Source organism: Cylas formicarius, unplaced genomic scaffold (genome assembly GCF_029955315.1).
Source record: "Cylas formicarius isolate icCylForm1 unplaced genomic scaffold, icCylForm1.1 PGA_scaffold_12__32_contigs__length_19106922, whole genome shotgun sequence".
Taxonomy (NCBI): domain Eukaryota; kingdom Metazoa; phylum Arthropoda; class Insecta; order Coleoptera; family Brentidae; genus Cylas; species Cylas formicarius.
In genome coordinates this window covers 14,584,596-14,607,394 of record NW_026844225.1, presented here as the reverse complement: position 1 = coordinate 14,607,394, position 22,799 = coordinate 14,584,596, and the positions used below count along the sequence as shown (strand labels likewise).

General features: G+C 31.8%; 1 protein-coding gene across 1 annotated transcript in view; it reads right to left on the bottom strand.

Moving 5' to 3' along the window:
- Positions 1-22,799, bottom strand: part of LOC132695791 (zinc finger protein basonuclin-2-like) — a 136,303-nt gene that overhangs the window by 98,678 nt on the left and 14,826 nt on the right. Inside the window, exon 2 of the mRNA XM_060660256.1 lies at positions 11,712-11,814. Coding sequence (XP_060516239.1) covers positions 11,712-11,814 — 103 coding nt within the window. The remainder of the gene's footprint in view (positions 1-11,711; positions 11,815-22,799) is intronic.

Below are 22,799 nucleotides of genomic sequence, written 5' to 3'. Positions count from 1 at the left end.
CTTGCTTGCTGGCACCACGTTCAATAAGAGTCAAATAAACATTGTCTCAATAGAATAGTGTTTTCTACATTTGGGCGGGAGCATCTCCTGAGATACACTACACTCGCACATATTTTGCATAATTCGCACACGATTCAACACACGAATGATTACTAATAAACTTAATCTAAGTCGTATACCAAACCAAAGAATATTAAACACAGGTAGGTATAAAATTATTTTCTATTGCGGACCACAATTTTGCCTGAATTAAAATTCCGAAACTTTAGGTAATAATCTTGTTGCATTGTATGTTAATGACTACCGTTGGATAATCCCATTGAAAAGCTATTGGTCACTTTCTAATATCTATGAACAGACCATACCTGTAAAAATCCTACATAATAGGAAATGTGCTTCAGCCTTCTGCAAATATTTGCTGTGGCGGTACTATCAAATTAAACTGATTATTTTGGTAAGGAATAAGGAAAGAAGATCAGATTTGTGGCAGTATAGGACTAACGCATACCTACTTTAATAGGGATGTACAATTTTATAATACTTATGTATTTGATATTTACTTTATAGTTCTTGTTTCGTTCTTTATACTTATGTACTGTGTATGTTGTCTGGTGTTAATTAATTAATTGGTATAAATTCAGTAAATAAAAAAAAATTGTTTCGAAAATATTTCAAATCTGGACTCGATTTAATAGATATTCAAAAAACATTATTTAATTCGAAGAATTAAGAAATGTAATTTGGCTTAATTCAATTTTTATGTAGTTTAAAAAAGGAATGCCAAACGGTGGTTTATCACTTTAATAAAAACAAGTAAGAAGTGTGACACATATTGACTGTTCACCGTTTTTCGAATATTTATACCCAAATGTCGTGCGTAATTAACTGCAAACCTACAACATAAAATAAATAGGTGAATACAATGTTCCAAATATAGAAGACAACTTATTTTCTGACACACCAACATTTATGCTAAATGGTTAAGTTGAATTAGTTTTTCTAGTTGGATAATGTTTGTTAAACAATTTTGAAATTTTATTCCAAGTGGGTTAGAGACACGCACTACATTTTTGAACCAAATAAATTTAATGAAAGCTTTCATATGAAGACAGCCCTCGAATGGTACTTAATTTACCGTGACTTTAGGATTAAAAATTAAAATAAATTTAGATAATAAAGACATTTTAAAGAATTTAAAGAAAAATGTGTAAGAAATACAGCACAAAAATCAGTAACTTCCCTTTAAAATCTCTAATAAATATTGTTACTATGGCATGATAAAACTGCAGCAATATATCGTAAAATTTACTATAAATCTAGATCAGATTTTGTAACAGACAGGAGCAAAAGTATACGAATCACATTTTTCATTTTTACAGTTTAAATTTACCGTGTTTTTTGCGAACAAGATATGACCAAACTGTAAAATTACTTGCACTTTGATTTCGAGTGATGAACTTCGTATTTTCCGTAAAAAAAAACAATCGAATTAACAAATCGATCGAAAGAAGAGGCGGGCGTTTACAAGTCAATTAAGGAACCAAGGAGTGCGCGTCCAAGGAGACAACAATATCATTGCTTCGCCTCACTGGCTTTTAATAGACCATAGAAAAAAAGAAAACGTCCACCACAAATGGCGTTGGTGCTTATGATGATTCAGCGAGACCAACTATGAAATCGTCTATAATTTGGTCGCTTTTTCAGGATTCGTCACGAAAACGTTTATATCTAGTTAACGTGCGATGAACAAAACAAACACTGCCGAAAAAAATGTCTCGTTTAGAAAGAAAGAAAATTATTTTTCGACTGTGGCGGGGAGGTTTTCGGCGTGCCGACGAATAAATCCATAAAAGTCCAGAAATTCGATACGAGAAAATGGCACGCGGTATATCATACGTACGGGAAGCAAAGGGGCTCCCTCGGGAGAGATTCCGAAGGAGACGTCGCTCGTCCATGCATATACAATGGTCCGGCGGTCTCGCATTTGACTATAGATGACCACTAAACCGTTTTTCGAAACTATTGTAAATTCATATATGACTAGCAGGCGTCAGCGCTGTTAGAGAGGACCTTCTAGTCCTGCTTTGTTATTCCACACCGCTCGTATTAAGGTCGTGGCCCACCTACACCATTCATTCGATGCACCCTGGACTTAAAAACATGTATTTTTTCAAATCGTACTGTTTACACAACTAGAAAATAAATGACGTCCACATTTTTGTGGGGAAAAGAAAAAATAAAATAAAAAAAAAAATAAAAAAAAAAATAATAATTTTCAGTTTTTACTCAAACAAGTAAAAATAAAATCAGTTGTCTTCGATGGTTTCGACTTGCTCAGTTTCTTGCGAAAATTTTATTTCTCCAATTTTTTATATAGGAAAGGATGTTTATACCCAGCGTTATTCTCACAGAGGCCATCTTCAACTACAAGAGTTTCAAAGATTGGAGAATAGATTCGAGAGAACAAAAAATGTGTTGTGGTCCAAGTGATGGAAATATGATGACGGCAGCTCTTAGTGTAGTTCTACAAAAAAGTCCAAATTTAATATATTTCGAGTCTATAATTTTGTTGACTATTATGATGATATTTTAAAACAATATTAACTCTTGGTTTCTTCTGAATCCAGAAGATTAGCAAATAATATTACAAGAGTCAGTGGAGCTTTCTTTTTAAAAAAAAATACCTTACTGGTTTTCACTATAAATAATATTACAGTGGCCTGTGGAAGTTTCTTTGAAAAAATATATCCTTTTAATATATTTTCTAAATACTAACTTGTTTGTCCTAGATAATTAAATTGCTTGGTTATATTTCAGGGTTTCCGTTTCAAATTTAAATTTAAATTTTGTAAAAAGACTTTTTTTATTTCGCGTCTTGCTCCTGTATTGAGCTGAATTGCGGATAGATAGACAAAAATTTTGTAGGACATGCTATCTATGATTGTTGCTAATCTTCATAACAGGTAAATGAGTTTTATATAATAGATTATAAGAAGAACATAGCATTGACTGTAGTAAAAAATATAAAGTTATTACGATATTAAATAAATAATTTACGTTCAATGGTCCTTTGGATTTTAATTTATGTTATTTAAAAGAATGGTGAAAATTTAGGTAATAACAAGAGAAATTAGGTATTTAGGGCGTAGGTGTAGATAAACACTTTAATTTAGCAAAAGTGTTAAGCAACATGGGGTAAAATACTTCTTTTTTATTACAACAAAAATTAACACATTTCGCTGTTCTAATGGGTGGGCAAAAAATATCTCCACTGAGGGTTTAAACCCTTAAATATGTTTTATGAAAATTATTCGAAAATTAAACGCGCGTTTTCTTGTTTCCTTGAATATTGAATGGCCGAAGATTTGGGTAGGACGGTCGATGGTGCTGGTGGCCTACAATTTACAGAGCAAGCGTCGTCTATAACTCAACGATGACAGTTCATTATTCGATAAGTTGTAACGCTCCTACACATTACCCAACCAATAAACAAAGAGATCTTTTTGATAACGACGTCGATAGATTGATCATTTACCGAATTATTATTAATAGAAGTACAGAAAAGTTTTTCAGATGCTGCTGGTATCTTTTTTGAATCGGCTTGATTTATAGCAATATAATCAAACTGCTTTTAAAGCTTATACGCCGTGGGTATTCCAAGTAACTCCACAATTTATATTAATGATCTCGGCAGACATTGTTTTTTTATCGCGTGGCTAATGATTTCTTTAAAGTATAGTTCCATCGACAATGCGGACGGAAAAACACCTTCCCGAAATGGAGAAAATCTCCCAATAAAAATTAACAAAGGAAGTCGTTCTTCATACGCAAGTAATCGTTGCCTGCATTTACATAATAAACTGTTCGACAAAAAGTGTACGCCGTTTTATCTTGATCAGAAAACACATCAAGTCCATGCAAGGATACGCTCAGAAGTTTAAACGCTTTAAAAGGGTGGCATCGTGTAATTACACCCTTATTTATTTCCTTTTGCGTTTCATGTATGATTTTCGGTAATTTGCAAGTCCGAATATGTTGATTTGCACATGGGCGCGCGTCTAAATTTTAACCGCAAACCTTATGGGAGTTTAAAGGAATATATTGGCCGACGCGCCTACGACTTTCATTTTAGGCTTATTTCTACAAGTAATGTTAAACGTTCTGTTATTTACATACATTTAACATATCTCGGATCACGTTTTCGGATAAATCCATTTCGATTCGATCTGCCTATACATCACACAAAGTCACGATTCAAAGCCTGTCGTTTTTATTGTTACATAATTTGCGGAGTTACGCGTCCTTCGGTGGAACCACGTGACACGTAGAATTCTATTAATCGCCTATTTTTATTTTCTTTCGAACTGCTCCTTTAAGCTTACATTGTGATAAAATACTTTATATGGTTTACGAGCGTTTCTCTACCATGCATAAAGGAATGTAAATTGAACGTAATACGATTTTTTAAATTTGTGTATCTCTAGATCTGTATCTCTCTAAGACCATAAAATTTAAAATAAAAAATATCCTGTTAAAGTAAAATTTAAAAGGTACACTCTAATCAATACTAAATTTTGCAGTTTAGATATTAAAAAAATAATGGTTAACTAAATTTAATTTATTTAAATACTTAATTTCTGATGACAATTAATTGCAAAATTTTCTTTTCATTTTCATTTTCATTTCACTGAAAAAAAAGATTAACCGACCTACTAGTACAATCCTCGTCTTGTTTAAATTCATTTAAATTTAACTTTTTTGCGAATGAAAACTGGAAGTTACATTGGCATGATCTCAATGGCGAATAAAAGTTGGAAGTTGAATTAGTATGATCTCAAATTTATTGAAATTTATAATGATTATTAAAAATCGAACTGTTTTTGGTTAGCGTCAAAGCGCAATTTTTCATTTTTATAATAATTGAGCTACTATAATACTTTTATTTTAAGCTTGATAATTTAAAATATAAGTTAGTTTTGCAGTGATAACCGTTTCTTTTTGGGAGCATTTAAAATTTAATCGATAAATACAATTGTACTCATAAAATCTTCTTCCACTTAGAAAGTGAATTTTTGCTTAAATAAGAGTTACGTTTTATTACTAACCAATAGTTTAATATCTTAATAAATATTTTGTTTTGATAGTAGTAGTTTAGAATTATTTCATTTTAAGCTTGAAAATTATTCAAAGGGGCAATAATACATTCTGATAATGTAAAATTTTAAATAATACGTTAGTTTCGCAATGACAGGCGTTCCTTTTTGGAAACGTTTCAAATTTAGTCGATAATAGAATTCTACGTCTCATTGCTGGGTGTAAACCACCTGGACCTTATAGTTAATCCCAATAACGTAAATCGATTTACAACCATTTCTTCGAGCCCATACCGAATTAGCCTAGTTAAAAAAAACGTTTATTTTTCCAATCTAAATGTTACAACCGAATTCTCTAGTCGGGTCCTTAAAACGTGCGGTTTTAAAACGTTTTGTTTTATTGCCATTGGCGCGTAGGCGATCTAATTTAAGCCGATTTAATTGTCGAAGGAAACGACTGCCAATTTTATGATTTGTCACGTGTTTCCCGCACGTTACGTGCCGATTTCGTATTTTCCTCCAATTTCGAAAACAATTATACGGCCAGACACGTCAATTTCCGCCCGCGCGCGTATATATTTAAGAATTTAATCATATTAATGTAAAAGGGATGGTTGCTGCTGCGTACTAGGTGGCAGGAGCGGGGGGGAGTTAAACATATCTCGGACCATAAATTTTGGTTAAATCTAAGAGAGTTATTAAGATGTTATCTTGACGGATGACATCACTTATAGAGGCGACATCAGTTTGCCGACCCCCCCGACATTATAAGGTTAGTGTCATAATTATGGATTAGCTGGCTCGGTCAGAGCAATATGTCATCTGCGAAAAACTTTCCCCAACAGTTTTAGACGTTCGGGAAGTTAATGAAAACTGATTTTTCTTTCGCCGTAACAATTTTCTCCAGCTTTAAACACTGGAAGCACTACTTTGAAGCTAAAATAAAATTGAAGTATAGCGGATTTGACGTTTTAATAAAAACGATATCAATAGAGCAAAGGGATCTTTCTATACAATCCAAGTTGCTACTTTCAAATGTATACGCGGGAAACTATAATAGAATATTGTATATATTATTATATCATTTTACTTATTTTAAACAGGCCCTCCCTAAGCAGATATGGGCCACTAAAGGACGTCACTGGGAAATGGATTTTTCTTCTACACTTTTTAAAGTAATTGACATAATTCAATAAACATATTTAGCTTGTTTAGTTTATCAGATGTGCACTTTTAAAATATTGAAAAAAAAATATATTTTTTTCAGAATTTGTACGAGGGACCAATGTTTTTGACAATAAATTGATTAATGTAAATATTAAAATTATGGGCTCATTTCTACAGGCCAGGAGAAAAAAATGAATGTTATTATGTTTCACGTCCTATCTAGATTCCAGAAAGTTACCACATTTTCCCGGTTCCTCTTGTATTAGTAAAGCGAAATAAACTAAGTAACACTCAAAAATGTACCTAATGTTCGAATATTTATAATACAGGCTATATTGTGCTTAATTTTTCAAAAAAGGTTTATTCAAGATTCAATTTCGTAGTAGATTGGAAATAGGTCTCAATTTCAAATATAAGCGAAATTACATTATGCGGTAATATACTATAAAACAATCTTCTTCAAAACTCAGATTTCCACAATTTGAATATAAGGTATAAAGGAACTATAATATGTGTGGTGTGAATGAAAACCTTTATTTTTTTCTAAAATAATTATTTTATTGTAACGCATGTGCTGCTACTTTGTTGAGAGTATTATTTTTCCTATATATATATATATATATATATATATATATATATATATATATATATATATATATATATATATATATATATATATATATATATATATATATATATATATATATATATATATATATATATATATATATATATATATATATATATATATATATATATATATATATATATATATATATATATATATATATATATATATATATATATATATATATATTCTATATTCTATATTCTTTATTCCGGGATATCATCCGTTCGCTCGTTGAACTCCGACTGGAATCCTGCAAATCTTGCATCCGACTGGAATCCTGCAGACGTTTCGCCAAAATCTCAATTGGCATCTTCAATGCTCGCGCTCCGAAAACACTTCGAACACTGGCTAGTGTTCGAAGTGTTTTCGGAGCGCGAGCATTGAAGATGCCAAGTGAGATTTTGGCGAAACGTCTGCAGGATTCCAGTCGGATGCAGGATTTGCAGGATTCCAGTCGGATGCAGGATTCCAGTCGGAGTTCAACGAGCGAACGGATGATATCCCGGAATATAGTGTCATCATATATATATATATATATATATATATATATATATATATATATATATATATATATATATATATGCAATCTACGTGGTTAACTTGGAAGAGCAAATCTGTTTCGCAAAGATAGATATAAATCATTTCAGATGAGTCATAAAACTCAGACATAATATTTGTTGTTTATTATTTAAGCTGATGTAAAATGTGTTATCTCAATAAGGAGATTATTGATATTATTAATATTGATATTTGGAATTTAGACATGCCAAATTCGTACATTCTCCCTTTTAAAAAGTCATCACTTCTTGCACGTAATCGCTTGTATAAAATTTGTGAAAAAACTCAGATTTCTACATTATTTATAGGCATAATGAGGGATACTTGATTGAAGTCGATATTAGCATGCGAATTTAAATAAAAATATAATTAAGTATTTATAATAAACTCTTCTCTTTTATTATTATTTGTATCTAATTCATCCCTACAACTACAAACATTTGAAATGAAAACATCAACAGAAAAAAGATACTTTCGAATGTTAATCCGATGTATTCAAATATTAGTAAATAACCCGAGAAAATCGGGTCCGCCCTGTAATTTAAATTCGTATAAATCGTTTTCTTGGTTTAGTGTGTTTTAAAACTATCGCGTAAGCGCGTACGTACGTTAGACGTTCAAGTACAGGGATATAAAGATAAAATTAAACCGGTTTTAATGCTGAATTTAATAGTGTTTGGTCGGCAGTAAGACTTAAAGTCAACTGTGAAAACACAAACAATTTATAAAAACTCTGTGTCAATGAAAATAATCAAAAGTCAAAACATTTTTCACCTAACCAATTCGTGAACCCGGGAAACGTAAACATCAATTTATCCTAAAATAGGTTCACCCCGAAAATAAACCGAAAAATTTTCCAGATTTTTTGAACTCTGTCGTACCAAAAAAAAAATCAAATACGTAAAGCGCCAGCGAAAAGATTTGCGTGATCACACAAAATCTGCTAATGATCGAAAGGGTTCTCCGTATTTATACATCCGGAAATATTGCCCACTTGTTAATCCGTTTTTTTCAGTCGCCCAAAATCCAAAACAGCAGTCTCGAAATTGGGGATCAAACTGAAATCCAGCGGTAAACCTAACGTGTTCCAAAATCGCTGATTAATTTGAGAGTATAGTCGCTTTTAATACGATGATCGCGTCGAATCGATTTGTTTTTCAGCGTAAAGTCCAACCTGAGTTATTAAGGCGACAATTAAACAGTTTAGTCTAGCGTAACGACGGTAAACGTCCGTGCCAGAATCGCTTAGAAAACAAAACACATCTATTATTCACCCCTTCGCTTAAGATCACCAACCTTGTCGAGACCCCCGGGTGGTGTCACCCTTTCCCGAACCTTGGCAGTGACACTTCTGACGGAGAGGGAATATACAAAACATATATTAATATGTTTAGGGGTATGAAAACGGAGGCTCTTAATAGCTATATAGTTGCATGTTCTAATTTAATAAGTGATTCTCCGACATCTCGCAGCGTTACGTTTTAATTGAATTTATTCGTTACCTCAGTGACTGCCCCAACGGGTCTCATTGAACCAGACTGTCACACACGTGATACTCGACTTACATTTTATTTATTGTTGACTTGCTTTATAATATATAGCTACTCATGAAGCGACTATGTAAAAAAAAATTGAGAAGGTCCGTTCAACGTGCGCATGAGCGAGATTAATTATTTAATTTATTAGTTAATTTTTTAATTAATTTGGAGTTTTTGTTCTTCACGTTTTACATGTATTTTTTTTGTGTAAGCTATTTTTTTTGTAAATCGGCGTAAAGCGTTAGCTTTCATAAACTCGCAGCTTTGATCTCGATTGAAATAACTTTGGGATGATAGATATCGCACAATGTCAAAGAAGTACCTCCTATAGACAAGGGATATTTCTTATGCTGGTTCTAATAAAAATTAAACTTGTAGCTTAATTCTTGTACACTAAAACATATTACCCAAACATCCTTCCTAGCCATTTAAGTGTACCTAACAATGTAGGGAATTCTGTCTAGTAAATTCAATATTTGTGTAAGGCCATTTTCCAGTCTGTTAAATGTCAAATATAGGCATTACTTTTTCTCTGAGATAATCATATTTGCCACATTTGCTGTAATTTCGTAAACGAACAAAGTATTGAAAGCACAAATTATACAAGTTTGTGAGTACTTTACGTAGATATTGACACCAACAATGAAAACAATGGCACAGGGCACATACTGTTCAGCGACAATAGTAATTAATCAATTTGCCAGAAAATTTACGGCAATGTAGCAACTCAGTCGGTTGGAGGGTAACGCATGCGCAAAAAATCCATACCTTCTCTACGAAAAAGTCATAGCCACCTGCGGCGCATCAATTTTAACCGTAGTAGGGCCACTATATTAACTTATAGCTATATGCAATCGATAGAATCAGATAGGAGTTGGGGGTTACGTTTGCTATAAAATACCAAATTTTATTTTTGTTTCTTTTTTTCAAAATAACACATCAATATCGGCTTTCTAAAACTTGAATATTTTTTCAACGAGAAATATTTAATTTAAAATCGAAAGTTTTGTGTATGTTTAACATATTTTTAGTTCTTACCGGGGAAAATACCACTAATAAGTTTCCAGAAGATCGATTAGAAGATTATTAAAATATTTATGAAGAAACCATTTCTTCAAAACCTTTTGTTTTGTTGAAAATAAGCCGCTTCCGGACGTGTGGTTTGCAATAACTCAAAGAATAATAATTATTATTAATAATAAAACAAAGTTAAAGCACTTTCTCAGTTAACCTACAATTCCGCATATTAATTATTTGATATGAGCAGCAAATTACTCAATAAAAGCAAAGCAAAACCAAAAAAAAAAGCTCATGCCAAACATGTACTTATTATTATTTATGTACATCAATTTATTTATATAAAAAAAATTAGAAAACCATTTCTTAGAGTGATGTTTTATAAGGGTATATTAGGCGATATAACAATTATAATCATATCTAAATTTAGTTTTTTCAAATGTTCAGGGCAACTGGTTCAGTTTCAATTAAGCTCTGAAGAAGATAACAGGATGATTGGTGAGCAAGTTCAATTCATTCAAAAGGAATCCAGAAGATTTGTAACTAGTATATATAATGTATTATTATTTAAGACCTATCTTTGGCTGAACTTAAGTTTAAGATTAGCAAATAACTTTTTTACGCATTTGCTGAAATGATCCGATGATCCGATAATCTTAAATCAACATCAAGCAAAAGTTACAAATTCCTAGAAAATGCAGAAAAACTTAAAAGTTCAAGAACATCCTTCAACTTTTTAGTTTTTCAGCTTTTTCTAAAGTACTTAACTTAACTCACTTTAGTTTCAATCAACTAATTGCTGGTATCCTCAGTATATTGGACCATCCAATGCATTTATTTAAATTTAGTGCATTCTCTGTATTCAGATTACTATAACTGGATAAAATTGAAGAATGGTTTTATAGTACTCAGGTTGTTAAAAAATAGACAGATCAAATTGACGCAATCTTAAAAATATTAGTTCCCAAAAAGTAAAAAACAATTCATTATTAACAAAGCTGATTTAATTAATCTAAAACAGGATAACAAAATAATTTAATTTTTTTTTCTAAATCGTTTTTCGTAGTTTTTCGATTAAACTTCTTTTGATCATGCAATTTTTATTCAAACCAGAGTCCAAAAATGTGCGAAAATTTGATCAATCCAAATTACCCAGAGGCCATGTGTCGCAACCCACCACCAGATTGGTCAATGAAAGTACTTCACGAATAGTTAAAAAAAAAGTAAAGCGATAGCGCGAAAACTACTTTTGTGTCCGGTCAAGTGAATAAAACTGAATTTTTCAACGAAATTGAATATCTATGAATGTCATTAATCGCGATACAGAAGCTGGACATCGGAAATTTTTCATAGTGTGTACGATTTTAAAATATCATTGCGTGTCTAATATTCATGGCATATAGTAAAGGAGGAGGGATGGTCCATACGTGTTCCGTATACGAAAGCGCGTATTTATGCCCAAAGTCCGGACTTCGGACGGAAAAGTTATATATTTTCGTCGCTTGAATGTTAAAACTCCATACCTACACCGAAATATACATCCAGATATATTTGTTACAACCGATTGAAATAAAATGGATCAAACTGCACATCGAATACTCGATATACAACTGCCTAATTATCATCTTATCACCTTACCACCACCAGAATTAAAATATTAGGTCTCTATGGGCGTGAGACTATAGATAAATAAAAAATCGTACTTACCATGAGGTACCCAGCCATGATTGCAGTTCTCGCAATACCGCAAACGTATCTTCCCTGGTACGAAACAATCGCACTTACAGTTTGGAACAGTACAACGCACAGTCTGAAAAGAAAACTCCATTCAGTATTTTTTTACATTCTCGAATTAGCTAATAAAAATAATAATATCGGAAGAAAAACATTCCAACTAAAAAGGAAAACATTCAGATTATACTGTTAAAAATAGTAGAGAAAATAATATTTCAAAATTGTTTTTTAGACATAATCCGCGACTATATATATAATCACATATTCTCAGAGTTATCTGAGTATCAGTTAATTCAAGTAATGTGTGTGTAGAAAATAGAAAAAAATTCCTAAATTCTAAACCCAGTAAAAAAAAAATCAAATTTTATTATTAACACCCGCGAAATTTAAACAAATAATAGCAAATAGCGTTTCAGTAAAATGGAATCATAAATGGAAATAAACAATAAAAACTCTGTGGCAAAAAGTACATTTTATAAATACTTTTAATAAGCATTAAAGTGATTATCTTTAAATTCGGGAAACTTTCATTCGGGCAAAGATATTTCGACGCGGAGCATCTGCAATAATTCTGAGATTTCCGCAACTGGATAAATTTAATACAATGATCCGATTTAATAGTTGCATGGAACATTCCAAATTATAAACGCGAATTGTTTGAACATCAACCCGAAATTCGCTGTAAGCTTTCCCGGCTCTACATACCGCCGTTCGGAAATTGCGCGATATTTAATAAACTCAAAAACATTTAAACAACGGCGGTGCGCAAGTTTTAAATTTTTGCCAGGCGACACGATACTTTCATTTTAAAAATTACATTCCGACATCGCAAAATGTCGGTTGACAGTTGATTTCTTTTTATTTGCCGACCTAGTCGTGTAATGTAAATTTTACCATTAAATATATATCAGAATATTTTTTAAAAAAACACGCTTAATCATAGAATTTTCGACTAAATTCAAGCAGAAATCTTAACAAACTCAAATACAACTTCTAAAAGAGATGTATCATATAACCTAATTTTATATTTAAATTATATTGTTCTCTTCCAAAACGACGGAAGATAATTTTAACACTCAAAATTATCATTTCCCGTGTGCCCATGTATCAATAGATAATTCGACTTTTTATTGACATTTGACATATAGTGAAATGGGGAGTATGTGTAGTGTGTGACACGCATGAGACAAACGTAATGGAAATAAGAATCGGGATAACAAAATCGATAACAGAAACAAGACCGGCCAGCCCGAGGGACGAAACATACAATTTATCCGTGGAATGGGGGGGTCAATGTAAGAAACGCATAAAACCGAACCTATTCTTAACACTTTTAGTCATCGTCCATATATCAAGCTCCCCCAACTTGCCTATGACCGTAAATGCACGCTAAAAATTTGCGCTTCTTAAAATCCATGTTGAAAATATTCAAATTGGTTCCTTTTAGTGGCCCCGGCGGTCCTATTAAGGTTGACGCCAATTTTGCTGACGTGAAACTCTCATCGGGGACCTTTTTACTCTTTCTAGACGTTAAAAGGATCAAATTAATTTTTAACTCTTATTATAGCTACACTCACCCTTCTATTATACTCGAGTGGTTTAACTTGGTTTAACTGAAACCACCTATTTCTCAACTGCCGCCTGAATTACAAAGAAGATTTGCAACAACATCTAAATATATTTTCTTGAAATTTGGTGAAGACACTTGTTGACAAATACTTCATGGTGGGCATTTTAAATGTGAAAGTTAATATTTGTAAATCTTTATCAGATTATTAACGAATGAGTGAATGAAGAAGTTTATTAGTGTGTTGGCATGTTATATTTTTTCAACGACCATTAGGTTTGGGTACATTTCTGCCAAACAGCACAATTATATTCACAGTCATAATACCATTCGCAACTAAACTCTACCCGTTACTAAAATGACATTAACTGAAATTTTTTAATAAATAAGGTGAAATATTTAGCATAATGTTGGTGCTGGTTAATTGAGCATTTCTTAATTGACTAGTCAAATTCGATCCAAATGTTTTAACATCTACCATTATTTAATAATGATATGTATTTTATAACAGAACAATATATAAAATAAAGATAAATCAAAACATATAAATTTAATTGTATTTTTAAAATTATTTCTGTCAATTGACCCAAGAAAGAAACCGGTCAATTCCACAATGCTAATTTAACACCATTTTTCATACTTTTGATTTCAAAAAAATTTCGGAAGGTTTCTTTCGCAATCAATTAAACAAACATAACAATTTTACTTGTCTAGTTGCTAGTCTAAAAAAAATACTGGAAAAGTAGAATCGTCTGTAATGCAAACAAAATGTCATCCTGAACACCACATCCGAAGAACTACAAATAAAAAACAAATCTAAAATCTACATTTATAAACACCCTGTATATAAAATCAGTGTTTAAATATACTTCACACGTACAAATTTTAAAAATCGTTGTTCATGAACGTCGTTCTTTGTATAGTACAGGATTTATGTAGCGTTGTTGTAAAACATCTGCAATCCTATTATGTGATTTTTAAGTGCTTTTCCATAAAGGATTTTCGGGGTAACGACTAATCGATCGCCTTTCTTGGGATTTTCACGTCCAATAAGAAGACGAGCACTTTGTGAAAATTGTGAGCGAAAAGGTGGGGCAAATATTCGACACGAGATTGTTACACCGCGTATCATATACATTATGGTCTGCCCGATGGATTTGATCCTTCCACGGCGTTCAGCCCAGAAGGTCGTTAGAGTGATGAGCATTAATGGATTAATGCGGTATTGAACTGTCAACGCCGAATAAAAACATTCAGATTTCTGCACACGGCTTATTATTTACCGTGGCCGGTTTTCGAATTCGAGACCATATAAAAATTCATAAGCTTCGCAAAAATGCTTTGAACCGGCTCAAGGAAACGAAATAATGGGCTCCCTCGCATATGTTTGTATTCCAAAATGCCAGAGCAAATGACCGCATATTAAACGTATTACCGAACATAATTACGCCCAACAAAATTGGCATATAGCACGGAATATTTCAAATGCATTTGGAGTGTATTCGAAGTGGCTTTGTGTTTCTAAATTGTTACTATTTTAAGGTTTGCGCCAGAAGCAACGTTTTCATTACATAACGTTACGTAAACATAAGGCCAGTTTTTTTTCAAGTGTTTGTACAACAATAGCGGTGGATCTTGGGGGAGAAAAACGAAAATGGAGTAATATTATCGCGTTGCGGTAGTTTCGTCGATTTAACGCCAATGAAAAAAAAAAGTGAATTGGTTTTCCGTATTCCGTAAACATTTTTGGGAGACAACGGGAGGCGTTGCTCGTAATTAGTATAATTCACCGGCATCATACGACAAAAACAACGATCACAAAATTTATAATGTCTGCCTGTGCGCGACAATTACTCAGAACCGAGATGCAAAAATTATCCCGCATGAAACCATTGTTAAGAGGATTTGTTATAACACAAACATCTAAATATACCAAGTCGGTTTAATGATATATAAACATTGTTATTTAAAATGAAATATAGTACTTATGGGCATACGTTAACAAGGTTTCTGCCGAAGAATATCTTCTTTGTTCTTAACCGCACTGGAACAACAGGTCATAAATACCGGGAATAGTAGTAAACAATATTTCAGTGACACCTAGAATGAAAACCGTGTCCTAAAGAATATTCGACAGACACCGGTCGGAATACAGTGCCGTATTAAGGACCTAGCCAAGAACAAACCAAATCGTTTTAATACTTCAATTTTTTACTTACCACTTATCCAAATTCAAAAATAGAAAACAAAATTTCGCATTTGTCCGAAAACTATTCAACAAATATAACAAACCAACAAGACTTGAATTTATTTCATAATAATATTTCATTACGATGACTACTAAAAGTATCAATCTACTTTTTTGGGAAAAGATTCTAACCTAATAAAATCTAAAAAATCTCCAGTGAATTTATCTATATTTGTCTTGGCGTTCTACAATTCTTGCTGCAATAATACTCATGCATTTTCTATAGCTATTAAAAAAAAGGACGTAAATAATTATTTATATGAAATGCCTAGAAATGTAGCCAACATAAATAAAGATTTATGAATGGGAACCAGTTGCTTGTGGCGATATTAGAATGCGTTATATGTAATTTGGTTCTGGTCGATGAATTTATGTTGTTGGAAGTGTCACTGCTGTTATCTGTAACATCTGAGGAAAATATTTATTTCAAACACCAAAAATCTCAAAATCATTGCGGCGTACTTTTTTATACACGGGCTTACTTAAGACAAATAATTTAACCAAATCCTCCAACCCAAACTAAAACATTTAATCTTACCTGAAAGTGAAATATAAAAAAGTAAGTGGTTAATTAAATATATTGCCAAAAGAGTGCATGTTTTATGCACCCGTACGGGTGCATCGATATCTCAACCCGAACACGGTCCTGACGAATTCGCAGAACAGGTTATAAAGAGCCACTGGTTTGATTTGCGATTGGTAATGTTACGCCCTCTCCAAAATAATCCCAGCAGAATTTGCAACATCGAAATATAAATATTAACAAGGCACCCTTTTTTCTAATTATGCCGATTAATCAAGTCGCCAGGGACGTTTTGATTGGAAATAATTACGCTTACGTCACAACGGTGAGACGGACCAAAAATGTCAAGCCGTATAGAAAACGGCGTCCGAAACATAATTTATTTATCTACGTTCTATTAGGAAGGATATTGCGCATCAAGAATTCCATTACTGGGACGGATTGTGTCTGAGATTCTATTGCCAAATGTCCCTAGATAGGACGTCGGTCTCTGGAGTTAAAGATTCGTGTATCGACTGCGAAGTATCAGCTGACCCTTTACGAATACAGTGTTATCAATCACATGTTTGACAACTCTGTTTTACTCTAATTACAAATGGAAAAAAATATTTTCTTACTTCATCCACATACGTTTTTTTTTCTCAATTAAGAAGTAGGTAAATAAAATGTTTAAATACGAATCCGTAACTCCTAATATTATTCTATATATATATATATATATATATATATATATATATATATATATATATATATATATATATATATATATATATATATATATATATATATATATATATATATATATATATATATATATATATATATATATATATATATATATATATATATATATATATATATATATATATATATATATATATATATATATATATATATATATATATATATATATATATATATATATATATATATATATATATATATATATATATATATATATATATATATATATATATATATATATATATATATATTCTCACGTATTGATTCACGGATGGAAAAATGTGATGACACTATATTCCGGGATATCATCCGTTCGCTCGTTGAACTCCGACTGGAATCCTCCAAATCCTGCATCCGACTGGAATCCTGCAGACGTTTCGCCAACATCTCACTTGGCATCTTCAACGCTCGCGCAGTGTTCGAAGTGTTTTCGGAGCGCGAGCATTGACGATGCCAAGTGAGATTTTGGCGAAACGTCTGCAGGATTCCAGTCGGATGCAGGATTTGCAGGATTCCAGTCGGAGTTCAACGAGCGAACGGATGATATCCCGGAATATAGTGTCATCACATTTTTCCATCCGTGAATCAATACGTGAGAATATATATATATATATATATATATATATATATATATATATATATATATATATATATATATATATATATGCAACGTCTTCTGTCGTAATAACACGTCTCTAGTTAGATAATTAATGCCCATTTCTGATTAAATTACTTACCTAATAATATTAATTGAACATTAGCGGATGATTAACAACTCGGCGAAAACAAAAAGAGTTGGTGAAAATGCCTCAAGTGTTTCTTATTAAACTGCATAAAGCGATTATTATGCCATTCTTCATTCCATTTACGGTACTAATTGGGGTGCTGTAAATCGTTTAAGAGGTGCTTATAAATAAAAGTCCTAACTATGTAAATATAGTTACCAATCGAACATAAAATTGCTGGTGATCTAGGAATATCTCCTATAGTATTACAAAATAGTAACTGGTATGTTACGTGCAACAGTATCTATATCATCTACTTTGCGTCTATTAAAACAATAGCGGATATGTCAAGTCACATAGGTAACTCGTAAAGACTTTTTCGACTAGAATTATACTGGAAAATTAAGCAGATATCCATGGCTAGATAAAAACCAATAAATAATAAGAAAGGCTACACCAGAAGTTATTCTTTTGTTTTTCAAAGAAACTTCCATAGCCTACTGTAATACTTTTTATAAAACTTCTGGATTAATCTTTTGTTGGTTTTTGTTGAGTCGAACATGCTAATGTCTCGCCAATCATCCTGTTGACTTCTCCAGAGCTTGAATGAAACTAGCTCGCATTTTACTCTGTACCTGCTTAAATATTGTTTGACGGGGGCGGAGCTAAATGAGCATAAACACCGCCTCGAGTGACTGATTCCCATATTGGTGACAGGTAAATACCTGAGTCGCGGTTAAGATTGTTAGGTTGCTTATAGATTTCTATAGACTCTCGGATTTTTCCTTGGTAGAAGGACTGAATAATATAATTTCAGCTTCTATTATAAAAAAAAGAAACCAATTGCCAACAACTACTGTAATTTACGGTAGGTAGGTAGGTACTTATATGGTCGAATATAATTTGTTTTTAATATAATTTGTATGCTACAGACTAATATGTTGTATTACATGGGAAACTACAACAGAAAAGAATTATTATTGATGAAGCATAAAATTTTATTTTAAAACGGCTAACGTAAAATTAAATATTTTAAATAAAACAGATAAAAAATGCATAATTATTTTCAAAAATCTTTAAAATACATAAGTAAACAAAAATTCAAAACACGATAAACTTCGGTTTCTTAACTTTTTTTATGATTTTTTGAACACTACCAGATTAAAATAGATTGGAATTCCCAGTTGAAACACTCTGTATAACGTCATAAAATAATTACCTATATTGTGCACGTGAATCTAACTTAGTTCTAATTTTCCTTGTTCTGATTAATTTTTTTTTATATAAAAGCTATAATACCGACAACAATTATTCTGTTTTTTCTCTATGTTATTGATAATTAATACGATTTAATATTACATAGCAATTAAGTAATATAAATTCAAACTCTATGATTTTTGCTATTTAGTTTTGTTAACAATCGGAACATACATATATTTTTTATTATTAGACAAACAAAAAAACAAACAAAACAAAAAAATATTCATAATGAATATTTGATTGATACTCATAAATTTGAACAAACTAACATGCTCCTAATTCTATCAGAACTTTTAATATAACGCCCATTGCTCGATTTTGCTGCTTTTGAAGCATATCTTTATCTCTATCATTAACATACAAAAATTATTTTCGAGAAATGCGGGGCTATAATTGTTTTGAAAGCAAAGAAACATATATATTGGACTGAGGTGGCTTTTACTTGATGAAAATCTATTTGACACAATTAAATTAGAACAAAAAATGTTCACATTTTCACAGTTTTTAATGATTTATAACAGCCGTTTCGGCAACACCGTGCCTTTATCTAACACAAAATATGACGATATTAAGACACCTATATATATAAACAGGTAGCAATAGATTTTATCCAATATCTAATTTTTATCCACAGACTACTTAATTTACGGCTTTCCAGGGAACATTTTGAAAAATAATTAAATATTATAAAACAAATAGCTTTGAACAATGGTCACGACTCCTCTTTGATGAATACAATTATAATTAAAAAGCAACTCAAAATTGATAAAATAATAAAATATATGGGGAAACGTAGCAAGAAAATTTCGAAACATCTATCTAAATTTGGTCTTAAGATTACTTTTAAAACTGAAAACACCATAGTACATTTACCAATAAAACTAAATTACGAAAAACTCAAAAATCCGGAGTCTACAAGTTGAATGTAGAAAAATAAAAGTTTGGATTCTAAGTATGCATTCATTTAAATGCAGAAATGCACAAGTTTGACGATTATTTTACGTAACCAATGAAAACGCAAAAAAACTAAATTTGTTGGAAGCTATGCAGTTTAACAAAATGAGATATTCGAATGTATTACTTAATGACCAATTGGATTTAAATGCGTTTCTGTTGTTACACCCGTAATCAAAAATTTATTACTACCTGTTTAGAGATATAGGCGTATGAATATTGTCATATTTTGTATTTGATAAAGGCACGGTGTTGCCGAAAGAGCAATCATTAAATAACTGTGAAAAAAGAACATTTTTTGTTCTAACGTAATTGTGAATCATATATACTAATTCTTTTAAGGAAGTTTTTTTCTTTTACTATCCTTTTCATATTTATAATAAATATGATTGAAAATTCGAGTTTATCGTCAATATTCAATCCCACGCATTCTTGTAGATTTTGTAATGACTCTTAAATACTTTTTATAAAACTTCCATCTTGACTTACACCTGCGTCGGTTTTTGTTGACTCTAACTAGCTAACATTTCGCCAATCATCTTGTTGTCTTCTTCAGAGCTTAACTGAAACTGTTTCCGAAACTATTTCTGAAACTGTTTGACTGAGACAGTTTCAGTCAAGCTCTGAAGAAGCCTACAGGATGATTGGCGAAACGTCAGCAAAAACCGACGCAGGAGGAATCCAGAAGTTTTATAAAAAGTATTACAGTAGCCTGTGAAAAATTAAGACTCTTAAACATTTTAACTCAAAATTTTAAATATTAATAATTAAATAACTAACTGGATAGCAGTCTCATAGGAGCGATAATCTCCCAAGCTTGACTGGTTGTATATCAAAACGTTATTTGAGTTAATGTTTTATATTTATTATACTGTCCTCTCATATAAGTAAAAATTTAACACAGTGTTTAGTTAAATAAAGTACATCCTGGGCCGAATAAACAATAAGTAAGTAAACAATAAGGTCGATCAAATAAAATGATAGCGGCGAAGCAACGACGAATTGAGTTCAGTACCTCGCAATAAAGATGCGTAGAGAAGTATGCATTAGCAAGTTTTGTAGAGTCATCGAAGGAAAAAGAGCACTTCACGGAACGTAGGTAAAAAAATCTAAGTAAATCGTGACGTTTTGGAGATTGACGGTGCCGCCACTAACCAAAACTGCGGTTAAACGATTTCGTTTCGATATTTGGTAACTAATATGGACGTCAAAAACAATCTCGGAACATAAAACGCGAATAGATGTGTTCGATATATTTTTTTTGTTTAAAAACGTCAAAAGTAAACACTCGCGGAATGCATTTCGACGACAGATTTTTCGTTAATCCATCCAGGTTAAATATACCAGCAAAACGTGCCCGAATAAAATTCATCCAACACCACATAATATAATCACAACAACAAATGAAGGACTTATGAACAAACGATAATAAACCAATTTGAAACATATTAAAACAAATAGGGAACGAATGTAAAATGAGTTGTTTAACATTTTCAATTAATTAATTGCGAAAATTGGAACCTGCAGTGGACGATTCGTTAAAAACTAAATTTAGATCCGCAACTAGTACGACGTGCGATAACAATGTTTACGTCATCAGCAGACGAAATAAATTCTAAAATTTCATACAGCATCTAGAACGTCACAAAATTGTGGTTGTAAACTCAAATTAAGCTGTTAATGACTAAAGTCCAGTGCAGATCCGAATATTTTAACGACTGCCGTTGTAAAATCAATGTACACCACTGATTTTTTTGCAATTTTGGTTATTTGCTTTGACTGTTGAGTTGTTTTCGTATCTTCTCTCGTTTTCGAGCAAAAAAATCATGAATACTGGCAAATAGTGTTTTGATGAACATTTATAACCTTAGTCACAAAAAATTAATATTAAAGAAAATTATGAAAATTATCGCCACCAGCCGTTTTTTTTGATAAATATTGGAAAATAAAAACTTCTGTTTAAATGACTTCTTTTTTTTTATGCCGAATCTCAAACAGAGCGTTGGCGCATGTTTTTTGAAACACCATGTTTAATTCAAGAAAGAAACTACGTCTTTTCCTGTGCACGTTTCGACCACTTAAGCGAACTTCCTCAGCGACACACATATCAAATAATTTGAATTGATAAACGAAACATGCATCTATAAGACCGAAAATTAAATTTTGTGGACTGCGACCGAGTTTTCCTTTTTATTTCCAACTACTTCACTATAGGAATGGGCTATATTTGCTTAGTTCCTGAATCCATTAGGTAATTGATATAACAATAATTGGATTTCTTAATCCCATACTAGGTATTCAAAGTTAATAATTAACATTTTTAGCATTTTATATATTTTGCAATATATAAGCTTTATTATTTATTTCAAGATGTATCAAACATGCTATTAAAAGTCGCTGGTAATACCGTGCTACGAAATTAATCCTAATAGTTAAATATTTTTTCTTTAAATTAATTTTACAATTCAAATTTTAAATTGGGTTATTACTTCTTTGTATTATTTACCCTCCAGAAAGGACGAAATATTTTTTTTAACTTTATTATGTCCATAAACTAACGCAAAAGCCAACGATGAAGTGGATTTCGTTGTAATGCATTGATTGAAACCCACTCAATATGCAATAAACTCGGCCAGATTATTCATGATAACAATAAACTAAAAACTGTAAAATCAAATTAAACAAAGGGCAGACAAACGAACGAAGCCGAACAATTGCATGCGGCTAACTAAAAATAGACGCCAATTAAATGAAAACAAATAACCACTCGTTTTGATATTGCCGAAAACATTTATATATCAAAATTTAAATTTTTACGAAAATAACCAGCGACTACGAAACCCCAGACGGGCGGTTTTATTATTGGGGGGCATCCATGTGAAAGCGGGTCCAAACAAGACACCAAAATAAAGGGAAACAATATTGTTCGCGTTCGCGACAAACCATAAATTATTAGGAGCTTCGCACCATTACGCGGTATCTGCCTCTCGCAACGTGATACCCAGTGGCGTTACCGCATAAACATCAAGTTACACGATAA